General features: G+C 38.7%; 1 protein-coding gene across 4 annotated transcripts in view; it reads left to right on the forward strand.

The window, feature by feature from the left end:
• LOC127161208 (complement C3-like) overlaps positions 1 to 18,448 on the forward strand; it is a 42,312-nt gene extending 23,864 nt beyond the window's left edge. Inside the window, exons 20-35 of one of the 4 annotated variants that reach the window (XM_051103841.1) lie at positions 145 to 287; positions 572 to 778; positions 926 to 986; positions 1,196 to 1,279; positions 1,585 to 1,788; positions 2,224 to 2,299; positions 2,390 to 2,549; positions 3,017 to 3,106; positions 5,446 to 5,602; positions 5,829 to 5,992; positions 8,970 to 9,128; positions 9,340 to 9,399; positions 9,483 to 9,573; positions 12,791 to 12,836; positions 18,037 to 18,127; positions 18,257 to 18,448. In XM_051103841.1, the coding sequence (XP_050959798.1) occupies positions 145 to 287; positions 572 to 778; positions 926 to 986; positions 1,196 to 1,279; positions 1,585 to 1,788; positions 2,224 to 2,299; positions 2,390 to 2,549; positions 3,017 to 3,106; positions 5,446 to 5,602; positions 5,829 to 5,992; positions 8,970 to 9,128; positions 9,340 to 9,399; positions 9,483 to 9,573; positions 12,791 to 12,836; positions 18,037 to 18,127; positions 18,257 to 18,433 (1,970 nt within the window). In that variant the 3' untranslated portion in view covers positions 18,434 to 18,448. The remainder of the gene's footprint in view (positions 1 to 144; positions 288 to 571; positions 779 to 925; positions 987 to 1,195; positions 1,280 to 1,584; positions 1,789 to 2,223; positions 2,300 to 2,389; positions 2,550 to 3,016; positions 3,107 to 5,445; positions 5,603 to 5,828; positions 5,993 to 8,969; positions 9,129 to 9,339; positions 9,400 to 9,482; positions 9,574 to 12,790; positions 12,837 to 18,036; positions 18,128 to 18,256) is intronic. The other 3 variants (XM_051103839.1, XM_051103842.1, XM_051103840.1) reach the window with 3 other exon arrangements.
• The last annotated feature ends 410 nt before the right edge of the window (positions 18,449 to 18,858 follow it).

The raw sequence follows: 18,858 nt of genomic DNA on the forward strand, positions 1-18,858 counted from the left end.
CTTAATTTAATTGGCAAGGTGAATCTGCAAACCCACAATTTATGATATTCTGAAAAATCATTATAGTCATCATCATCTTCAACATCATCATCCTGGAGCTGCTGCTTCAAGAACTTCTGTGTATGTCTGTGTTCTTCCTCAAAGGCATCTGTGTGGCTGAACCTGAGGAGTTAGTCGTTCATAAGAGCTTTTTCATTGACCTCAAGATGCCTTACTCAGCTGTGCGTGGTGAACAACTGGAAATCAAGGCCATTATTCACAACTACACCCCTTATGATCTGAAGAAGGTAGATCTAATTTGATATTAAAAATGCATTCAGAAATTTTGCTAAACATTAAAACCATGTGCATATGCATTTATGCTTGAGTCAAATAATTTGCTAATGACGACATACTGTATATGCATTCTGATTGTGACTAAAACTGAAGAAAAGTATATGCTGTCCAGTGCTAAAATGCACGTATCCTCCATCATCATGCATTTCATATTCAAATCAAATGCTTTTTACTTTGGGTGAAGTTTCCTCTATTCATTTAATCAGTTTAAGTCTCGTTCTCCCATTTTCACCAGGTTCGTGTGGAGTTCATGAAGACAGAGGATGTTTGTAGCTTTGCCAGTAAGAAAGGCAAATACAGAACGACTGTAAATGTTGACAAAGGCTCCAGCATAGGCATTTCATATGTGATCATTCCCATGACACTGGGACATCATGATATTGAGGTGAAAGCTTATAAAACTGACTATCATGATGGAGTGAAAAAGACACTGAAGGTGGTGGTACGTTTGATGGGAAGTGGTGGCTGTCACTTTTAGCATTTGTTTCAGTTGATTTGGTTATTTGTTAATGTAATGATCAATAGATGTTATATTTTCAATATCTAAACTAGAACATCACAGGTAGTTAACACTCTCTTTCTCTTTCAGTCTGAGGGTGTGCTGACTTCATTACATAAGCAAAATATTGAGCTCAATCCCATTAAGGATGGTGAGATTTAATTTGAAACTCACAATAATATTAGGGTTTCATACTTCCATGATACAGCATAACACACATTATACTTTCAGCAAATTGTGAAAAAATGCCTATGAATATCATTAGTATCTTTGTTGCTCACAACTGTACAAAATGTGATCAGCTCGTGACTCTTCTTCCACCTTGCTGCTCTTCTCTGTTTCTCATCCCATATGGAACAGGAGAAAAACCTATACTCCTTAGAGCTGAAGTACCAGCTGATCGGGTTCCAGACACACCTGCTAACACGTACATCTCAATTACTGGTAAGTTTTTGTTTCTTTAAAATCATATACATGTTTTGTTTAACAATCTACAATCATATCATCTGTCTATTATTCTGTCCACTACTATTTTTGTAGTACCTGTAGTATGTTTTCTTCAGTTCAAAATAATGAGTACCTGAAAACAAAAAATTAAAGCACTGATTAATTTGTATCAGGGAAACAGGGAAAAGAAAAAGAAGAAGAACAAAAAAAAAATACTAGTGTTGCATAAATGACAGCTCATCGTAAGAAAGATAATTAATAAACTGTATTCTCAGCCTGTGTTCCTTCTTTCATTCCTCCAGGTGAAGACATTGCTCAGACAGTTGAGAAAGCCATCAGTGGAGACTTCATGGGTCGCCTTATTTTCCAACCCTATGGATGTGGAGAGCAAAATATGTACCATATGACACTTCCTCTCATTGCCACTCATTATCTGGACAGCACCAATCAGTGGGAAACTGTTGGCTTGGAGCGCCGTAATGAAGCCATCAGCCATATCGACACAGGTCAGCAGGATACAAGAAATACAAATAATCTGACTATGATTTGAAATGAAATCATAAAGCATGGCTAGTTTGCAATAAACAAGGAACTATATGCAGCACTTGGTTTCTTTCTCCAGATACACAGAACAACTAAAAGTAAAATGTGACATGAACGGATAAGTGAAATGAACAAAACACAGAGATTTTGTTGTCTGGCTAGCACAGAACAGCAGGTGTGCAAATTAATCAAACAATGGAAAACCATAGCGACAAACTTAAAACTAGAACACAAAACTAAAACGTGTGACAGAACCAAACCAAAACAGAAACAAACCCAGATGATCTACCCAGACTTCGAAATAAACGTTAAAATTACATTTTTTCCACTTAAAAATCAAAACTCAAAATCTAAAATAAATAAATGGTTAATAAAGTAAATTTTCATTCTTTATTAAGGTTATCAAGGGCAGCTGAGATACCGCAAATCAGATGGATCTTACACCCCCTGGAGACAATCGATAAGCAGCACATGGTAAAACATTATTTTTTAATATTACTATGATTAAAAGTACCAAAGTATTTTTACTTACTTTTAATTTGCTTTTGTTTCTGTCTGTTAAAGGCTGACAGCATATGTAGCGAAAGTTTTCTCCATAGCCAATAATTTAATTGTAATAGAGGCCAACGTGATCTGCAGCGCCCTCAAGTGGCTGGTCCTAAACAGACAACAGCCAGATGGCTCCTTTAAAGAGCACGCACCTGTACATTCAAGAGGGATGGTGGTAAGCTAATGTTGCTATGACTGACTGTATTTTACCTACAGGTAATGTGTAAAATGGAATTTTGCAACATGATTTTTTGTAAGATATTTCACAGAACAGATGTTTCCATGGTTTTAATAAATGATCATAAAATGATCATACATTTTCATTATTTGGGGGGAATAAAAATCAGATTTGATACTTTCATAATAGCAAAATGTTTGTGTTCCATTGGGGAAACATTTAAGCTTAAATAAAACAATAATGAATATTATAATTTATTGAAAATCTTCCAGGCCCAGTTATATGCTTTTGAACCATAGCAAGATACATTGGTAATATCTATATTGTCGCTTCAGGTATTAACAATTTTAAGTCCTGCATGGATTCAGGTTTTGTCTATTGATTAAAAACTCTAGTAAAAAGGGTCACATTTGCTGATGACAAACATTTTTGTAATTTTTTAGTTTATTTTTGCTTTATTCAAGGGTGGCATAGAGAGCAATGATGCCGATGCCTCTCTGACGGCTTTTGTTGTGATTGCCATGCAAGAGGGAAAAGAGATCTGTGCTGAATCAGTAAGTAAACATCTTCCACCATTGTGTTTTCCAGAACTAGAGTGGTGCCGATAAACTATAATGTCACGTATCGACAGTACTTTTAAAAACATTTTTTGTGATGCTAATAACACTAATATCAATTACAATTTATTATTAGTAGTAGTAGAAGTAGTAAAATTATATCGGCCTAATAATAGTCTACAGGGTCAGACACAACACAGTTAATAAGTTACTGATGAAAATCAAAAGCAGTTAAAAAACTAAAACTTGTTTAACGAGAAATATTGATTACTCTAATTGTTTCACTAATATATGCTCATCATTAATATATGGTCCACAAGAGAAATACTAAAAACGAATATATTTAGATGCATGGGGGGAAAAAAAGGACATTAACATTGTTATGGGCGATTTCAATGCCAAGACAGGCAAAGATAATAAAAGGCCTTGAACAAGTTATGGGACAGTACGGCCTGGGAGAAATAAATGAGAATGGAGAGCGGAAGGGGACAGCCACAGAACACGTGACACCGAGACCTGGAGCAGCTGGTGATGATAGCACAGAACGGACAACGCTGGATGGACTATGCTCCACGAAGGAGCAGCGGGCCTAAGAAGAATACATTTAGATTGAAATACCATTGATATACTATTTTCAGCGTTGTAGATTCAGCTGTCCTTGTGTCTGAGAGAATTTATGTGCTGTTAATGTGTGCATTCACTTTCATATGCTTTCACCAACATACAGTGGGTACGGAAAGTATTCAGACCCCCTTAAATGTTTCACTCTTTGTTATATTGCAGCCATTTGCTAAAATCATTTAAGTTCATTTTTTTTCCCTCATTAATGTACACACAGCACCCCATATTGACAAAAAAAAAACAAAAAAAAAAAAAACACAGAATTGTTGACATTTTTGCAGATTTATTAAAAAAGAAAAACTGAAATATCACATGGTCCTAAGTATTCAGGCCCTTTGCTGTGACACTCATATATTTAACTCAGGTGCTGTCCATTTCTTCTGATCATCCTTGAGATGGTTCTACACCTTCATTTGAGTCCAGCTGTGTTTGATTATACTGATTGGACTTGATTAGGAAAGCCACACACCTGTCTATATAAGACCTTTCAGCTCACAGTGCATGTCAGAGCAAATGAGAATCATGAGGTCAAAGGAACTGCCTGAAGAGCTCAGAGACAGAATTGCAGCAAGGCACAGATCTGGACAAGGTTACAAAAAAAATTCTGCTGCACTTAAGGTTCCTAAGAGCACAGTGGCCTCCATAATCCTTAAATGGAAGACGTTTGGGACGACCAGAACCCTTCCTAGAGCTGGCCGTCTGGCCAAACTGAGCTATCGGGGGAGAAGAGCCTTGGTGAGAGAGGTAAAGAAGAACCCAAAGATCACTGTGGCTGAGCTCCAGAGATGCAGTCGAGAGATGGGAGAAAGTTGTAGAAAGATGAATGCGGCAGGGATATCCTGGACGAAAACCTTCTCCAGAGTGCTCAGGACCTCAGACTGGGCCGAAGGTTTACCTTCCAACAAGACAATGACCCTAAGCACACAGCTAAAATAACGAATGAGTGGCTTCACAACAACTCCGTGACTGTTCTTGAATGGCCCAGCCAGAGCCCTGACTTAAACCCAATTGAGCATCTCTGGAGAGACCTAAAAATGGCTGTCCACCAACGTTTACCATCCAACCTGACAGAACTGGAGAGGATCTGCAAGGAGGAATGGCAGAGGATCCCCAAATCCAGATGTGAAAAACTTGTTGCATCTTTCCCAAAAAGACTCATGGCTGTATTAGATCAAAAGGGTGCTTCTACTAAATACTGAGCAAAGGGTCTGAATACTTAGGACCATGTGATATTTCAGTATTTCTTTTTTAATAAATCTGCAAAAATGTCAACAATTCTGTGTTTTTCTGTCAATATGGGGTGCTGTGTGTACATTAATGAGGAAAAAAAAATGAACTTAAATGATTTTGACAAATGGCTGCAATATAACAAAGAGTGAAAAATTTAAGGGGGTCTGAATACTTTCCATACCCACTGTAATTCTCATGTTAAGTTTGCAAATTGCATGTGTGATATCCAATGGCTTGTCTTTTTGGTGAAATATTTCTATGTGATGTGATATTGACCCACTCCATCTTTGCTTGCAAAATGATAACAAAAAAAAAAAGATCCTCTAAATAAGTGAATAAATAAGTTAATCAAATAGGTGAACTACTGCACGTGATAGATGATAGGACAGTATATGACTATGGAGCATTTCGCCCAACACTAGCCAGCCCAGAACTATTAACGATTGACAGTTGCTTTTTTTAACACCATACCCACACTTTTATAGAGTCTGCGTGAAAGTATCAGGAAGGCTGTTTCCTTCTTGGAAGGTCGACTTCCACAGCTGACCAATCCTTACGCTGTTGCGTTGACGTCCTACGCCATGGCCAATGCCGGCAAACTCAATAAAGACATCTTGATGAGACGCTCGACCCAGGAAGATGGTCAGTCACATCAACATCAAAATCTCATGTGTTGAGCTTTATACAACATAGACCAAGGAAGTTCATGGAAGTTATGAATTGTATCTTGTAATTACAGCTGCTTGTTGATGGCACAACAACAGCACAAATAACTCATAAAGCATCAAGCTCAGTGGTCGGGATCAGCGTATGTGAATGGGGCTTTATCTCCACGTCTTTTAATAACCCTATGTTGTGTTTGAAACAGACAGTCGGTACTGGACTGTCCCTGGACAGCATCATCACTCACTAGAGGCGACAGCTTATGCTGTGCTGGCGCTTGTGAAGGCAAACGACTTTGATAAAGCAGGAGTGGCAGTGCAATGGTTGGCAAAACAACAGAGTCACTATGGTGAATATGGCACCACACAGGTACTGTGCACTAACACTCATCATTTGAATGTGATCGTAGTTGTACAGATGGGCAAACCAGCAATTGACAGTAGCTGCAGCTTGAGCTTTCATTAAAGAAAACAATAACATCTTTAAATATTGTTACAACCTCATTTTTATAGGGTAAAATCTAAATATTCAGACTGAGTTAAGATTATACTCTTAATAAATTGGCGGGTAATGACACGTAAAACCATGCATTTTGACTACCATGTATTGTACCTCGCTACTATTGTAAAAAAAAAAAAAAAAAAAAAAAAAGAAACTTGGGTAAAATAGGTAAGTAACATGGGTTCTGTGGTATTTGTTATGAAAACCAATAACCTAAACACATTTATTACACATGCAAATGCACAGACGTTGCTATAGCTTAATTACTAGCAAAATTATAGCAACAATAACTTGTATAATAATAATAAAAAAAACTTGACCTGATTAACCAAGTTTTCCATAAAGCAAACAAAACAAGCACTTCAAATGTGTAGCGAATTTAGCTCAAAGGGAAATGTATATAAATAATTACAATTAATTATGATTAATTACAATTACTTATATCAGCTGCCAGTAGTAACTGTAGCAGAATCAATTTTCCATCAACTAATCTGTTCGCTCATCGAACATTCAGTATAATCTTTATATCAACTCTAAGAAATGATGTTTTCTTGGCCACAGAAAATAACTTTCTTAAAGTACCATTGCATTAGAGCATGTAGCTCGAATCGGAATCGTAAAGGGACATTAATTTGCAAGGCAGAATCAGAATCAAAACTCATGTAATTTGTGCACAATAGTTTATTAACGAAGGACTAACACATAACTAATCTAGACAAACAAACATGAAATCACTCATACATGGGGGAATGGTCAGTGAGAAGTAGTTAGAGAGGGACAAGGAAATGAAGCTATGAAAACAGTCAGTTAACCACCTGCTGTGAAACCATCAGTGCTGTCTACAGCTTATACTAAACCTCTGTTTGTTTAGTTAAGTGTACGATACTTGCATTGCCTTGGTCGTCGAACAAGTGTCCAAATGCAGTCTCTGAAAGTCTTGATGGGTTGGAGCAGTGGTAGTTTTGGAATTGCAATCACGTTCTTCCGGGTCTGAAGAGTGATGAATTCCAAAGATGTCCTGACTCGTTGGTGACTGGGAGTTTCTTCCCATGTGAAAAGTGAAGAAGAACCAAGAGCTGAGAGGGACCCAGCTGAAGTCCTGTGATCCTTGGGGAATGGAAAGACAAGGCCGCAAGGCCTGGCGCGTGCTTAGGGAAGTCCTGAAGAGTTCTAGCTCATCTTCTTAGGTTCTAAAAGAACCACTGACTGACTGAGGCGAGTCATGAAAATGAATTCAGGAGTTGAGTGGAAGTGTCTGGCTCTCAGTGGTCGAGAGCCAGTGTTGGGCCTGTCGGGCCCGCCAGGCACGCCCTGTGCCGGCTCAGGCTCCCCGTGGGTTCCTCCACACGGGCAGCAATCGGTAGATGTTGCAGACGAGTGAAGAGAGTGAAGAGAGGGAAGAACTAGGGAGGCGGTCAACCGTTTGCCTTTAAGCTCTCTGGAGGCTGCGCCTCCAGGAGGTCCATGAACCAATGGTAACTTTCACCTTTGGAAAGAAAGTTTATGACTCTTTGTCCGTGAGCATGGTATTTTGCATATGTAATTCGACTGGGTGTTGATGCAAAAACTACTAGGTTTCTTAAAACACTAATATGTTGCATAGGTATCAACATCTAATTTACACCATCTTTTAGATCATCAACATACGAATTAAAAGAGACCAAACATGACATAGGTGCTTTATACAACTAGTCATCTATCATAACGCATGCATAAAACAGTAGAAAGACAAATAAAAATACAACAGACAAAATTAAAATACAATGCAGTAATACTGTACACAATGACCTGGGCTATGTGTGATAGGAAGGTCAAAGAAAGGTTTGTCTGGGAATGAATAGGAAAGAGTCTATGTCTATAGGAATTGTGTCTTTCCTATGGCAAATGTAGCATGGGCAGATGTGCATTCCTTGAAGCAATAAAACCTCTTATCAGATAGTCACCGTGGCAACTAAGCCCTTTTGGGGTGTTATTTGCTTTGGGGGGTTGTCTTCAAACTCCAGCATATAGCTGGGTTGTTGGTTTTAAAGATTATTTGTTAAATGTAACAAATAACTGTATGTCTGATTGGTCCAGATGCTACAAATGAGTAAAATGAAACATTATATTACTGTAACATGGACGCTGAGGCAGTAGTCGAATCCATACGCAGAAGTTTATTAGGAACAGCAGCAAACATAAACGTGCAAACAGGCAGAGGGTCGATAACCAATAAGGCAGTCCGAGAATGCAACAGTACAAGGGATAATCCAGAGAGCGATCGTCAACAGGCAGATAAAGGGTCAAACCTTGTAAACAGTCCACTCAGGCAAACAATCCGACAGGGGCAATCCGTAAACTCAATAATCCAAAGACAAAGCAAGACAGCAACAGGTAATCCAACAGAGTAATATAAACGCTCAGTAAGGCAGGTTAACTGGCAATACTGGTACTACAGGTACTAAGCACATGGCCAGTCTTTATATAGTGACAAACAGGAAGTAACAGTAGAAGCAGCAGAGGGAGCGTGCAGGCAGTCCTGGGGTGAGAGCTCCCTCTGCTGGCTAGGCGTTACAATTACCTGCTTTCTTAATTGCATTTCTTAGTCTATACACTTTCAATAAAACACTAGCTATTGCTTTGTAAATGGTGTTTTGTTTTGCAAGTTTTCATTGCATTTACACCTTTATTACTAGCATGCATCACTTGTGTGGTGTTCCCAGCACTTCGAAGCAGTGATTCATTTTGCAAAGCAATTGATTCATTTTATCAATTGATTCAATTTCAGAAAGCTGTGTTTCATGCATCATTACTGTTTAGTTGAGGCCTGGAGTCCCGTCTTTGAATGCTTGTCTGTCTTTTCTAGGCGACCATTATGGTGTTCCAGGCTGTGGCAGAGTATCACATGCAGGTGAAGGACCAACATATCTTTGAACTGAATGTGGAGCTGTCCATGGCAGGAAGAAGCAAACCTGTCAAATGGACTTTGAAAAGAGATAATATTCATCATACACGGACAGACAAGGTGAGGAGTGACTCATCAAAATCATTCAAAATGATTCCAGCTTCATATTTCAATTGACATCTTTTTAATTTATTATGTGAGTTGTGTTGCTCGCCATCATTTTTAATTGTCTACGTCAATAGTGTTTAATCAATAAAATCTTAAGGTATGTGTGTTATATCATGGATTCAATTATTCTGACGACTTGAGTACGTCTGCATTCACTCAACAGGTGGACATAAGCAGGGACATCACTGTAATTGCTAGAGGAAATGGAACAGCCACTCTCTCAGTGAGTGTTCATGAACATTTATACAGTCAACAGTAAGATTAAAGTGTGTTAACATCTGATCTGTGATGAGCTGCTATTTTCAGGTTCTGAAGCTATACTATGCCAGACCTGTTCAAAAGAAGTCTGACTGTACATTATTTGATCTGACTGTTAAAATGGAGAAGAAACCTGAACGTAAGATCAAGTTCATGCCCTTTCTGTGGCACTTTCCATACATGCAGTTTTTCACACTGCACTTAACCCCAGGTTATTGTTGCTCTATAACCCCATTTTTAACTCCAGGTAAAAGCAATAAATGACACTAACACTGCAAATATGCAAATTAGAATGTCAACTCAGGGTTCGGGAATGTAAAATGTGAAAAGTCAGTTCCCCCTCAGTTGGTCACGTTTGACTTATTTGGGGTATCACTTGGGAGCACAATCACCTCTGAACTAAAGAGAAAAGGCCAATGAAAATTGGCGAATGGATTTTGCATGCCAAGCCACTCCCCTGTACATACGGCTTTATATAAGATGGCGGCATGCATCCACTCATTGAGATTCCTGCTTCGGAGCCATCGTATGGAAGAAAATTAATGACAAATGTCTTTGAAACAAAAAAGCGTGTTGAAATGCACTAACTGAAAAAATAATGCATTGAATTAACAGTGCTTGCATTTTTCAATTCAAAATATTTCACACACATTTTCATAACTAAAAATTGAAAAATTCATATTCACCTACCAGAATTCACTCACCAAATATTCAATCTATTTAAAAATACGATGTATAATATTCAACAGGCAAATTTCGGTCCATTTTATTTCACTTTACAAATTCGCTTCCACAGATTTGGCAGAAAATTCGGCATTTCATATCCGGGTGCTGCAGGAATGGGAGTAGAGCACTGATGCATGATCTCCAGCTGCTATCAGTCGCTCACCAGCAGGTGGCGCAAGAGGCTGATGAAGGCCAAAGCGACCAGTAGTAGCACCACAGTCCACCACATCCAGTCATATGTGAATAAATGCAAATATGCGCTAGAACACCCAGTGAAGACATTGATGATGCGGCCAGGACCGTGGCACCAGCTTCCTTTGAGATATGTTTGATGATTGCGCCTCATGCATCCACGCCCGCTCCGTCTCCTGCACTCCAGTCAGAGAGGATGCTGACAGTGAGAGATGCTGCCTGTTCATTCATGAGAGCATGTCAGGCAGAGCCGCGCAGAGTGATGAAATAATAATTATTACTGATTACTGGTTTATATCAGTAACGAAACCAATACGTTAATAGGAAACAGGTTTTTAAGATCAGAAATTTCTTAAACCGGTGAATCCCTGTAAACTTTTCAGTCCACGGATCCAGTAAACGAATGCTTTCAAATAGTAACTTCAAAAGGTTTCTAATACAGAGAAAACCTGATCGATTTTATCAGAGATTGCGGAGAGTCACATCCAGGTGTCAGAAAAAAAAACCTTATGGGTCCTTTTATGGGAAAAAATGTTCAATGTGCAGGTTGCGCCACCTGCTGGTAAGCGACTGATAGCAGCTGGAGATCATGCATCGGTGCTCTACTTCTATTCCTGCAGCTTCCGGATGTGAAATGCCAAGTTTTCTGTGGAATTTGAACCACTGAATTTGTGGAAACGAATTTGTACAGTCAAATAAAATGGACCGAAATTTGCCTGTCGAATATTATACATTGTATTTTTAAACAGACTGAATATTTGGGAAGTGAATTCTGGAAGGTGAATATGAATTTTTGAATTTTTAGTTATGAAAATGTTTCTGAAATATATTGAATTGAAATATTCACAGCTTAAATAAACAACTATGTTAAATTTCGGAGTCTAAAAATGCAAGCCCTGAAAATACAAGGCGTTAAAATGCAAGCACTGTTAATTCAATGCATTATTTTTTCAGTTAGTGCAATTCAGTATGCTTTTTTCTTTCAAATGCATTTGTCATTAATTTTCTTCCATACCATCACCTGTTGCAGAGCAACTGAAGAAAAGAAAAACAGAAGAAAATTTGCCGTTGGAATTCTCGTTGGAATTTTCTTGGCTGGCTCTCTTCTCTTTGCATTCAGTGAAGAGCATTGCCTTTGAGTGTATGTTGTACCACGGTCCTTCCCCGGGCAATCTAAAAGAGCAAATTTTCCAGCGAACCACGGTCATCGAGAGAGTCTCTCGGATGTCTTTCTGACTGTGTGCTTCTGGATGCAGTAGCTTCTTGACTTCTAACAATGGTCATGATTGCTGTCTCACGTGTCTGGGCCGTAAACACGCTGAGGCAGCTTTCGTGGATGGATCACGCGTTCAATGCGAGCGCATGACCATGGCTACGCTTAGGTTCTGCCTCTCGTTTGCGATGAGGCCGCCCTTGTCCTCTACCCAGCCCAGTTTGGCAGGCCGTAAGAGCTCCTCAACTGCGCTGGTTAGGGGCAAGGGTGACCTGAGGATTACTGTTCGGATTGTTTCGTCGGGTCAGCCCCCACGGAAGTCCGACTCCTCCGCACGTAGCCCTGTGGAGTTGTAGAGAGATTGCGCCAGCTCGTCCCAGAGTCTCCTTTGGGGCTCCGGAAGAGGACACGATGTCTGTTGCTGCATCAGAGAAGAGGCTTTCGCTGGGTGATGCGGAAGATTCTGCTGAGCAGCCCCCCACTGCAGCAGCTGATGGGTGATGCCGACAAAGTGCGCTTTCTTGACACACCCATCTCCCAGGCTGGCCTCTTCGGCGACACTGTCGAGGACTTTGCCCAGCAGTTCTCGGCAGTACAGAAACAGATGGAGGGGATCAAGCACGTCTTGCCCCGGCATGAGTACCTCAACCACGTAATGCAGTTCAGGATTGTGGCGTTTTCCAGAGGAGACCCCAAATGCATCACTCGACGTAATGTCGAACGTGACCAACTGAGGGGGAACGTCTAGGTTACGTCTGAAGGAAGAGGATTGTTCCTCTTGCAACAATCCTGAACTGCGCTGAATGCCGAGTTGCGGCTCAGCTCCTCAATACAAACCTGAATGAGTGAATGCACGCTGCCGTCTTATATACCCGTATGTACAGGGGAGTGGCTTGGCATGCAAATTCCACTTGCCAATTTTCATTGGCCTTTCCTCTTTAGCTCAGAGGTGATTGGGCTCCAAATGAGGCCCCAAATGCGTCACTCGACGTAACGCCTTCAGGGAACGAGGGTTACAGACATAACCTAGACGTTTAAGAATAAGTAGAGATGTATTGTTAACCCTGGGTGAATTATTGTCAGTGTGAACGTGAAGCAACATAACCTAGAATTCTGTTTACCTGGGGTTTAGAATGACCCAGGGTTAACTATTTTAAGTGTGAAAAACCCAACCCATTGTTTTAACAATAATATAGTATATAATATATATATTTTTTCCCTTTAGCAAATTCAGGAGCCATTACAAGTTACGACTTCATTATGGATTTCATGTATGTGACCCAGTATCCTAAAATAAGTTTGTTTGTTTTTCTTGTCAACAAATCATTTATTTGTAATTTATCAGCATATGCTCATTTTGGCATGTACTCAGTTTTTAAAATTGGTTTGCTTATTTGGTTGAAGCCTGAGTTTGATTAGTTTTTTTCTGTTTTCTTGAATTAGATTCAAATGTATGTCAAATTACAAAAATAATCTGTAATTAATACAATGACAAAATGACTAGATGATAAAATGGTCAAAATGACTGGCAACAACAGCTGCCAAACAACAACAAAAAACATATACATACATACACACACACACACACACACACATATACATATATATATATATATATATATAAAACAACAACATAAAATCTTCTTATTTAAATAAGCAGAAAACACTATAAATTTACAGGTATTTCATGAATTATTATCAAACACTGTCACTGTAATAAATAAATTAATAAAAAAAAATTACATGACTGGCAGCAACAGAACAATAAACACTAACAGATCTCTCTAGATCTCAGCATCGTCACTTATTACAAACCAGTCTGACTTTATTGCTTTCATAGGTATTTTAACAGATGTTTTATTGAAAATAATAAAGTTTGACATCACCATTGTAACACATTTGTTACAGCAAAAATTGTGAGATAAAAACAGATGCTAGAGGAATTAGAAACATTAGCTCACACATGTGCTAATGGTAGGTAATGTTTAACTGCAAAAGATTTATGTTTTACAGAGAATGTTTCACAATAATAATCCAGAAAATACCTGTAAAATAACTGTAACCTGTAAAAATACCTGTAAATAATGTTTTTTAAAAAACATTTAAGAAAAATTAGGATATTTTATCTTAATTTTACAGTTTTTATTTGACAGCCACTTTTCATTGATGGTAAACATTTGACACCCTGTGCTGCTGTGCATTTCACTGTTTTTTACAGTGTAAGTCAATGACAAGACTGTGACACCCACACTGGCAGTATGTTTGTGTCATGAACGAGTCCTAGTAACAGCTGGTTACCGTAGTACGGAGCCTGGGAAATCACCTGTAGGAGAAAAAAAAATCATTCCATGCCAACGGTTTTGCAATTCATCCCCTCAGTTTATAAACCATACTCATGAATTCTTAAACTGTTCCCTCGGTTTAACAAATCATGCTCACAGAATAATAAACCAGACCCACAAATTTCCAATCTGTGCACTCAGACTTTGTAAACCATACTTTTTTTGAATCCGTACCCACAACTTCATAATCCGTGCGTAGGCTTTCGCAATCCATTCCCACGGTTTTGTAAACTGTACTCATTTTAGAAGAACAACAAGCTCCTAGGTAGCCTATGTGTTAACTAATCATATTGTATATTGTTTTATTGCATATTATTATGTGGAATAGGCCTACATCAAATTGTCTTAAGTGATTCTCTTATAAATTGTAGCGGGTACGAGGTGGAATACAATGATTTAATAAGAAAGGTGTGCGTCAAAATCGTGTTTATTTGTGATAATCTTAGCACTTAGCACAAAATGACATATTTAAATGTTTTTTCTTGTGAAAATATTTTTTTCATGCCTTAAAACAGCTCGAATGTAACTCTACCCCCTTTGCCTCATTTACTATAAGCGGGTCTATGAATATGCAAAATGAATACCAGCTCAATGTGTGACGCTCCGCTCAATATTCCGCTCTATGAATGTTTGTTCCGTTGAGTTACTCACGGCCCATATGAATGCTCCACTCGTGTACCGCTTATGCTCAACGGAAAAGCAAAGTCCGCTCAAATAACGCGCCGACAGAAAATGTCTATGTAAACTTGTTCCTGTTTGCAATAGCGTCGCATACTGTGCTGTAACATGCTGTAGTACTGCTGTACTGGACAACGCTGGTAAAATGACCCTCTCCTGACGGTTTGCTCTGATCACATGCTCTGATAATAATAGCTTTTTAGGACTATACATTATTTTGATAATTAGTCCAAAAAGGTTATATATGATTCTGTTTCATAGAACTGAATAAAAATAATATATTGAGATTTAATATTCATATATTTTCTGTCCAATTTTATTGTTACTTTCAATAAACGTGGTTATTTTATTGGCTTGTGATTATTTTTTATTCAGTATCATTAAAATTATTGAGTTAAATTAAAAAGTCTTACAAAATGACTATATTATTTAATAAAATAATAAATAATTATTACAAAGCAGTTTCAGTTTCGGCCAAGAATTTTCATTTCGGTACATCCCTAGATTTTTATGTAAAAAATAAACGTTTTTAGGGTGATACAAGACCCCACTGTGAAATTATCTTGCTTATTATACAGCTACTTGCCACATATGTAAGTAATTTTGCACTAAATATGAATTTCATCATATTTTATTACCTCAAGACGACTCGCAGTACCCGCTGCAGCTGTCTGTTATCAGTAGTAATTATTTTTGTCTTAAAATAACAGACCACTAGATGGTGCAATTGATATCAGAAATGAGAATTGCCATTAGCCAAATAAAATTATGAATGAATGACACATAGTAGTTCTGCTCCAAGCATGGACAAGTTTTTGAAAAGACAACAAGTGCCAGGTAAACGTAAAGTAGATGATGAATATACTTCAAAGATCGCAACCACAACATAGAGATAAAAATATGAGAAAATTGAGAAAATCTGTTTAAAAAACAATGACTGCTGTTACACTGTAAAAAAAAAAAACAGTACATAGTAAATGTAACAGAGGTGCGAGAGACGAGCGGATCCAAATGCAAACTTTTATTAACGGGACGAGGCAAAGACATGGTCGAAAGGCAGGCAGGGTCAAACAGTGGCAAACAGGTGTTTAGACAGCAAGACGAAGAATAGTCCATAAGCAGGCGAGGGTCGATCAGCGGCGTACGTTATCCAATGGGCGAGGCAGGAGAATGGTCAGGCGAGAGTAACAAAAGTCAGGCGGCGAGACAGACTAAACGAAAATAACGAGGCTAGGTCACAAGACAGGAAAACAAGAAACAGGATAACCAGGAAACGCTTTGTATGAATGCAAAACACAGTTCAATACTCGGCCATGTGTGACAGGAAGACTGGGGCTTTTATACTGTCTCTGATTGGACACGGGTAAAGTGCAATGGCTGATGAGGAATGTAGTCCAGGGTGAGGTGAAACAGTCAGTGAGGTGTAAGGTGGGAGCGACATCTGGTGGTGAGCGGTCCGCAGCTCACCGACCAGATCCGTAACAGTAAAGCTGCATGCTTTACTTTTAATGTTTCTACTCTAAAAGTGACTAGTTCCTTGTTTATTTTTTATTTATTTATTTTCAGTAAATTGTCACACACTGAATTATAATAATTGTAATAATTATTACATTTCAAATACTTCCTTCTGAAATTGTGTTTATGTGTAAATGTGGGGGGTGGGGGGGCTTGAATTTTTTTTATTCTGCAAAAGGGGGGCCCGGCAGAAAAAGTTTGGGAACCACTGCACTAACTGATCTGTAGTAAACGTGATATAATGGCGAAACACGGAAAATGACTGATAAAACTATGTTTTTACTGGGGGGCAACTACAGTGGATACTGTAACATTTGTTAAAGTTACTTACTTGACTATGTTATGCCTTCAAGATGCAGCCTAGTTTGTGATTTTTGTGATGCGAGTGAAGTGCAGACGGCAATGTGGGAGAGGTGCGTCTGACTCCGGGCTACTTTTACACTGTTGCCACGGGTTATTTTTCAAGTTAGCGGTTAGCGCCTAGCGGCTGTGCTCTATTTAATGCTCTATATGGTCTATTAAATGCTCTATTTAATATTTGGTTTTGTGCTGATAATCCTATTGCTATGTCTTGCATGCTAATGGTAGGATTCTATTCTTTGACGTGATTGGTTACTTAAGTTTGTGACATAGCGAAAAAAAGGGATGTTTCAAACCGCATTTCTGGGACAGCCTTTGGGAAACTACAGTTTTAAGGAGAACATACTCAGCAATGGTGTTGATTAATAGACTGGCACATGGATTGTCTAAAAGCATATTAAAAACACCACATAGACAAATAAACAACAACAAAATCCCCCGCAGTTAGATGCATGCCACACTGTTAATGTTATTATTAAATAATTTTGCCTATTATAACACTGCATTCAGGTAGAGAGCACAGGAATGACAACATAACATCTATATTATTGGTTTTGCATTGCATTTTACCTTCTCCTCTCGAAACACTGTTTGTTTTTTGTTTTTTTTGTTTGTTTGTTTGTTTTAGAGAAATCAGGAAAAACAAAATTTACAATTGTACCGCACTCTTAATATTTTATTTTTGTGCGTTAAAGTACGAAGATTCGCACTCACAAAATAGTCTTTTTAGCGTTTAGGCGGTGGTGTTTTATCCTGTTGGTGATTAATGTGAAATAAATTCTAAAAAGAAGTGTGAATCATGGTCTCATATACTATGAAAAATAAAGTTTAATAAACACAATACAATGCATCGTGCACCTAAACAGGTGGCCTGGCTGAATCTGCCTTGTACAGACTGGGGGCGAAAACTAGCCCAATCGTGTTTCGAGGGGGGTCCCCCAGTAAAAATCAGTTCCGTGGGTTAAAATACACGTTTTTTGGCTAGGGTCCCCTGGTATAGTTTGCATTCCAGGGGCTAGATATAACGTTATTGGGGTCTCTTCAATATGCGAACATGAAAAACAACCTGCAGCAACAGTGTTAAATGCAACATTGGGGCGGGGACACAAATCAGTGAGTACAATTTACAAACCCTTGGGAACGGGTTATGAATTTGTGGGCACGGATTCAAAAACTTGAACGTACGGTTTACAAAATCTGAGCACACAGATTGGAAATTCGTGGGCACTGTTTGCTTAGCCGAGGGAACAGTTTAAGAATTTGTGAGTACGATTTATTAACTGAGGGGACGAATTGCGTTTTTTTTTTTTTTCCCCCCCTCCTACATGTGACTTCCTGGGCTCCTTACTACGGCGATTAGATAATGATTCCGGTTTCACTGCGTTCGGACACAGATGCAACTCGCTATACAGAGACAGAGACTGAGACGAGCAGCTCTGTGCTACTACAATATAATAATTATCAGGTCAAACAGACTCAGGATCTGTGTGAAAACAGCCTTAAATGCAGACTGAGTAGATGAAGCAAATCTACAAGACCTGTTAATAAAATCTTCTCTTTATCTCCATCTTCACAGCTACAAAAATGATACAATCAATGCCACTATGACTATCCTGGACATTGGTTTACCGACTGGATTTGATGTTGATGAAAATGATCTTAAAGCGGTATTGTGATGATAAATTGACAGAGTGATGCCTCACATCTGTATATAGAAGATGAATCTAGCATGCATATGCAGACATTAAGACATTAAGCATTTTGATCATGTCATGTCATGCTTTTTTTGCACTCAGTTGTCTACAGGGAAGGACAGATATGTTCAGCAATATGAAAAGAATAAACTGCTGTCAGAGCGAGGATCCCTCATCCTCTACGTAAATAAGGTATGTCAGCAAACTGCATTAGCCAATTCTTTTACAAACAGATCTGTTTACAAAAATGATCTTTCAGATCTTTTTTTTTTGATCTGAAAGAAACAACAACATGTTTTTCTTAATATCACAGCATTGTTGAATTCTTGATTTTTACTGGCTGACAGATGACAAAGTGATCCTTAATATCCTGCATATTCACTTTCTGTATACATTGCAGACTGCATATCAGAAGCATTTATCACATCAAGTTATATTTATGGGTTTTTGTGTTCTTTTATTGGGAGAGGACAGTGGAGAGATGACAGTAAAGTACTGGGTGGAGAGAGGGGAGCGGGATCAGCAAAGGACCTCGAGGCGGGAATCGAACTCGGGTCGCTGTGCAGTTGCACTACAAGGCTATCTGCGCCGACGAGAATGTGCAGTAGTGATGCGCGGATGGCGGGTATATCCGCGGGCGCTGTGGATAATCTGCGGGTCGGGTAACAAAAAAATGCATTCTGATTATTTGCGGGTAGGTCGCG

Source organism: Labeo rohita, unplaced genomic scaffold (genome assembly GCF_022985175.1).
Source record: "Labeo rohita strain BAU-BD-2019 unplaced genomic scaffold, IGBB_LRoh.1.0 scaffold_584, whole genome shotgun sequence".
Taxonomy (NCBI): Eukaryota; Metazoa; Chordata; class Actinopteri; order Cypriniformes; family Cyprinidae; genus Labeo; species Labeo rohita.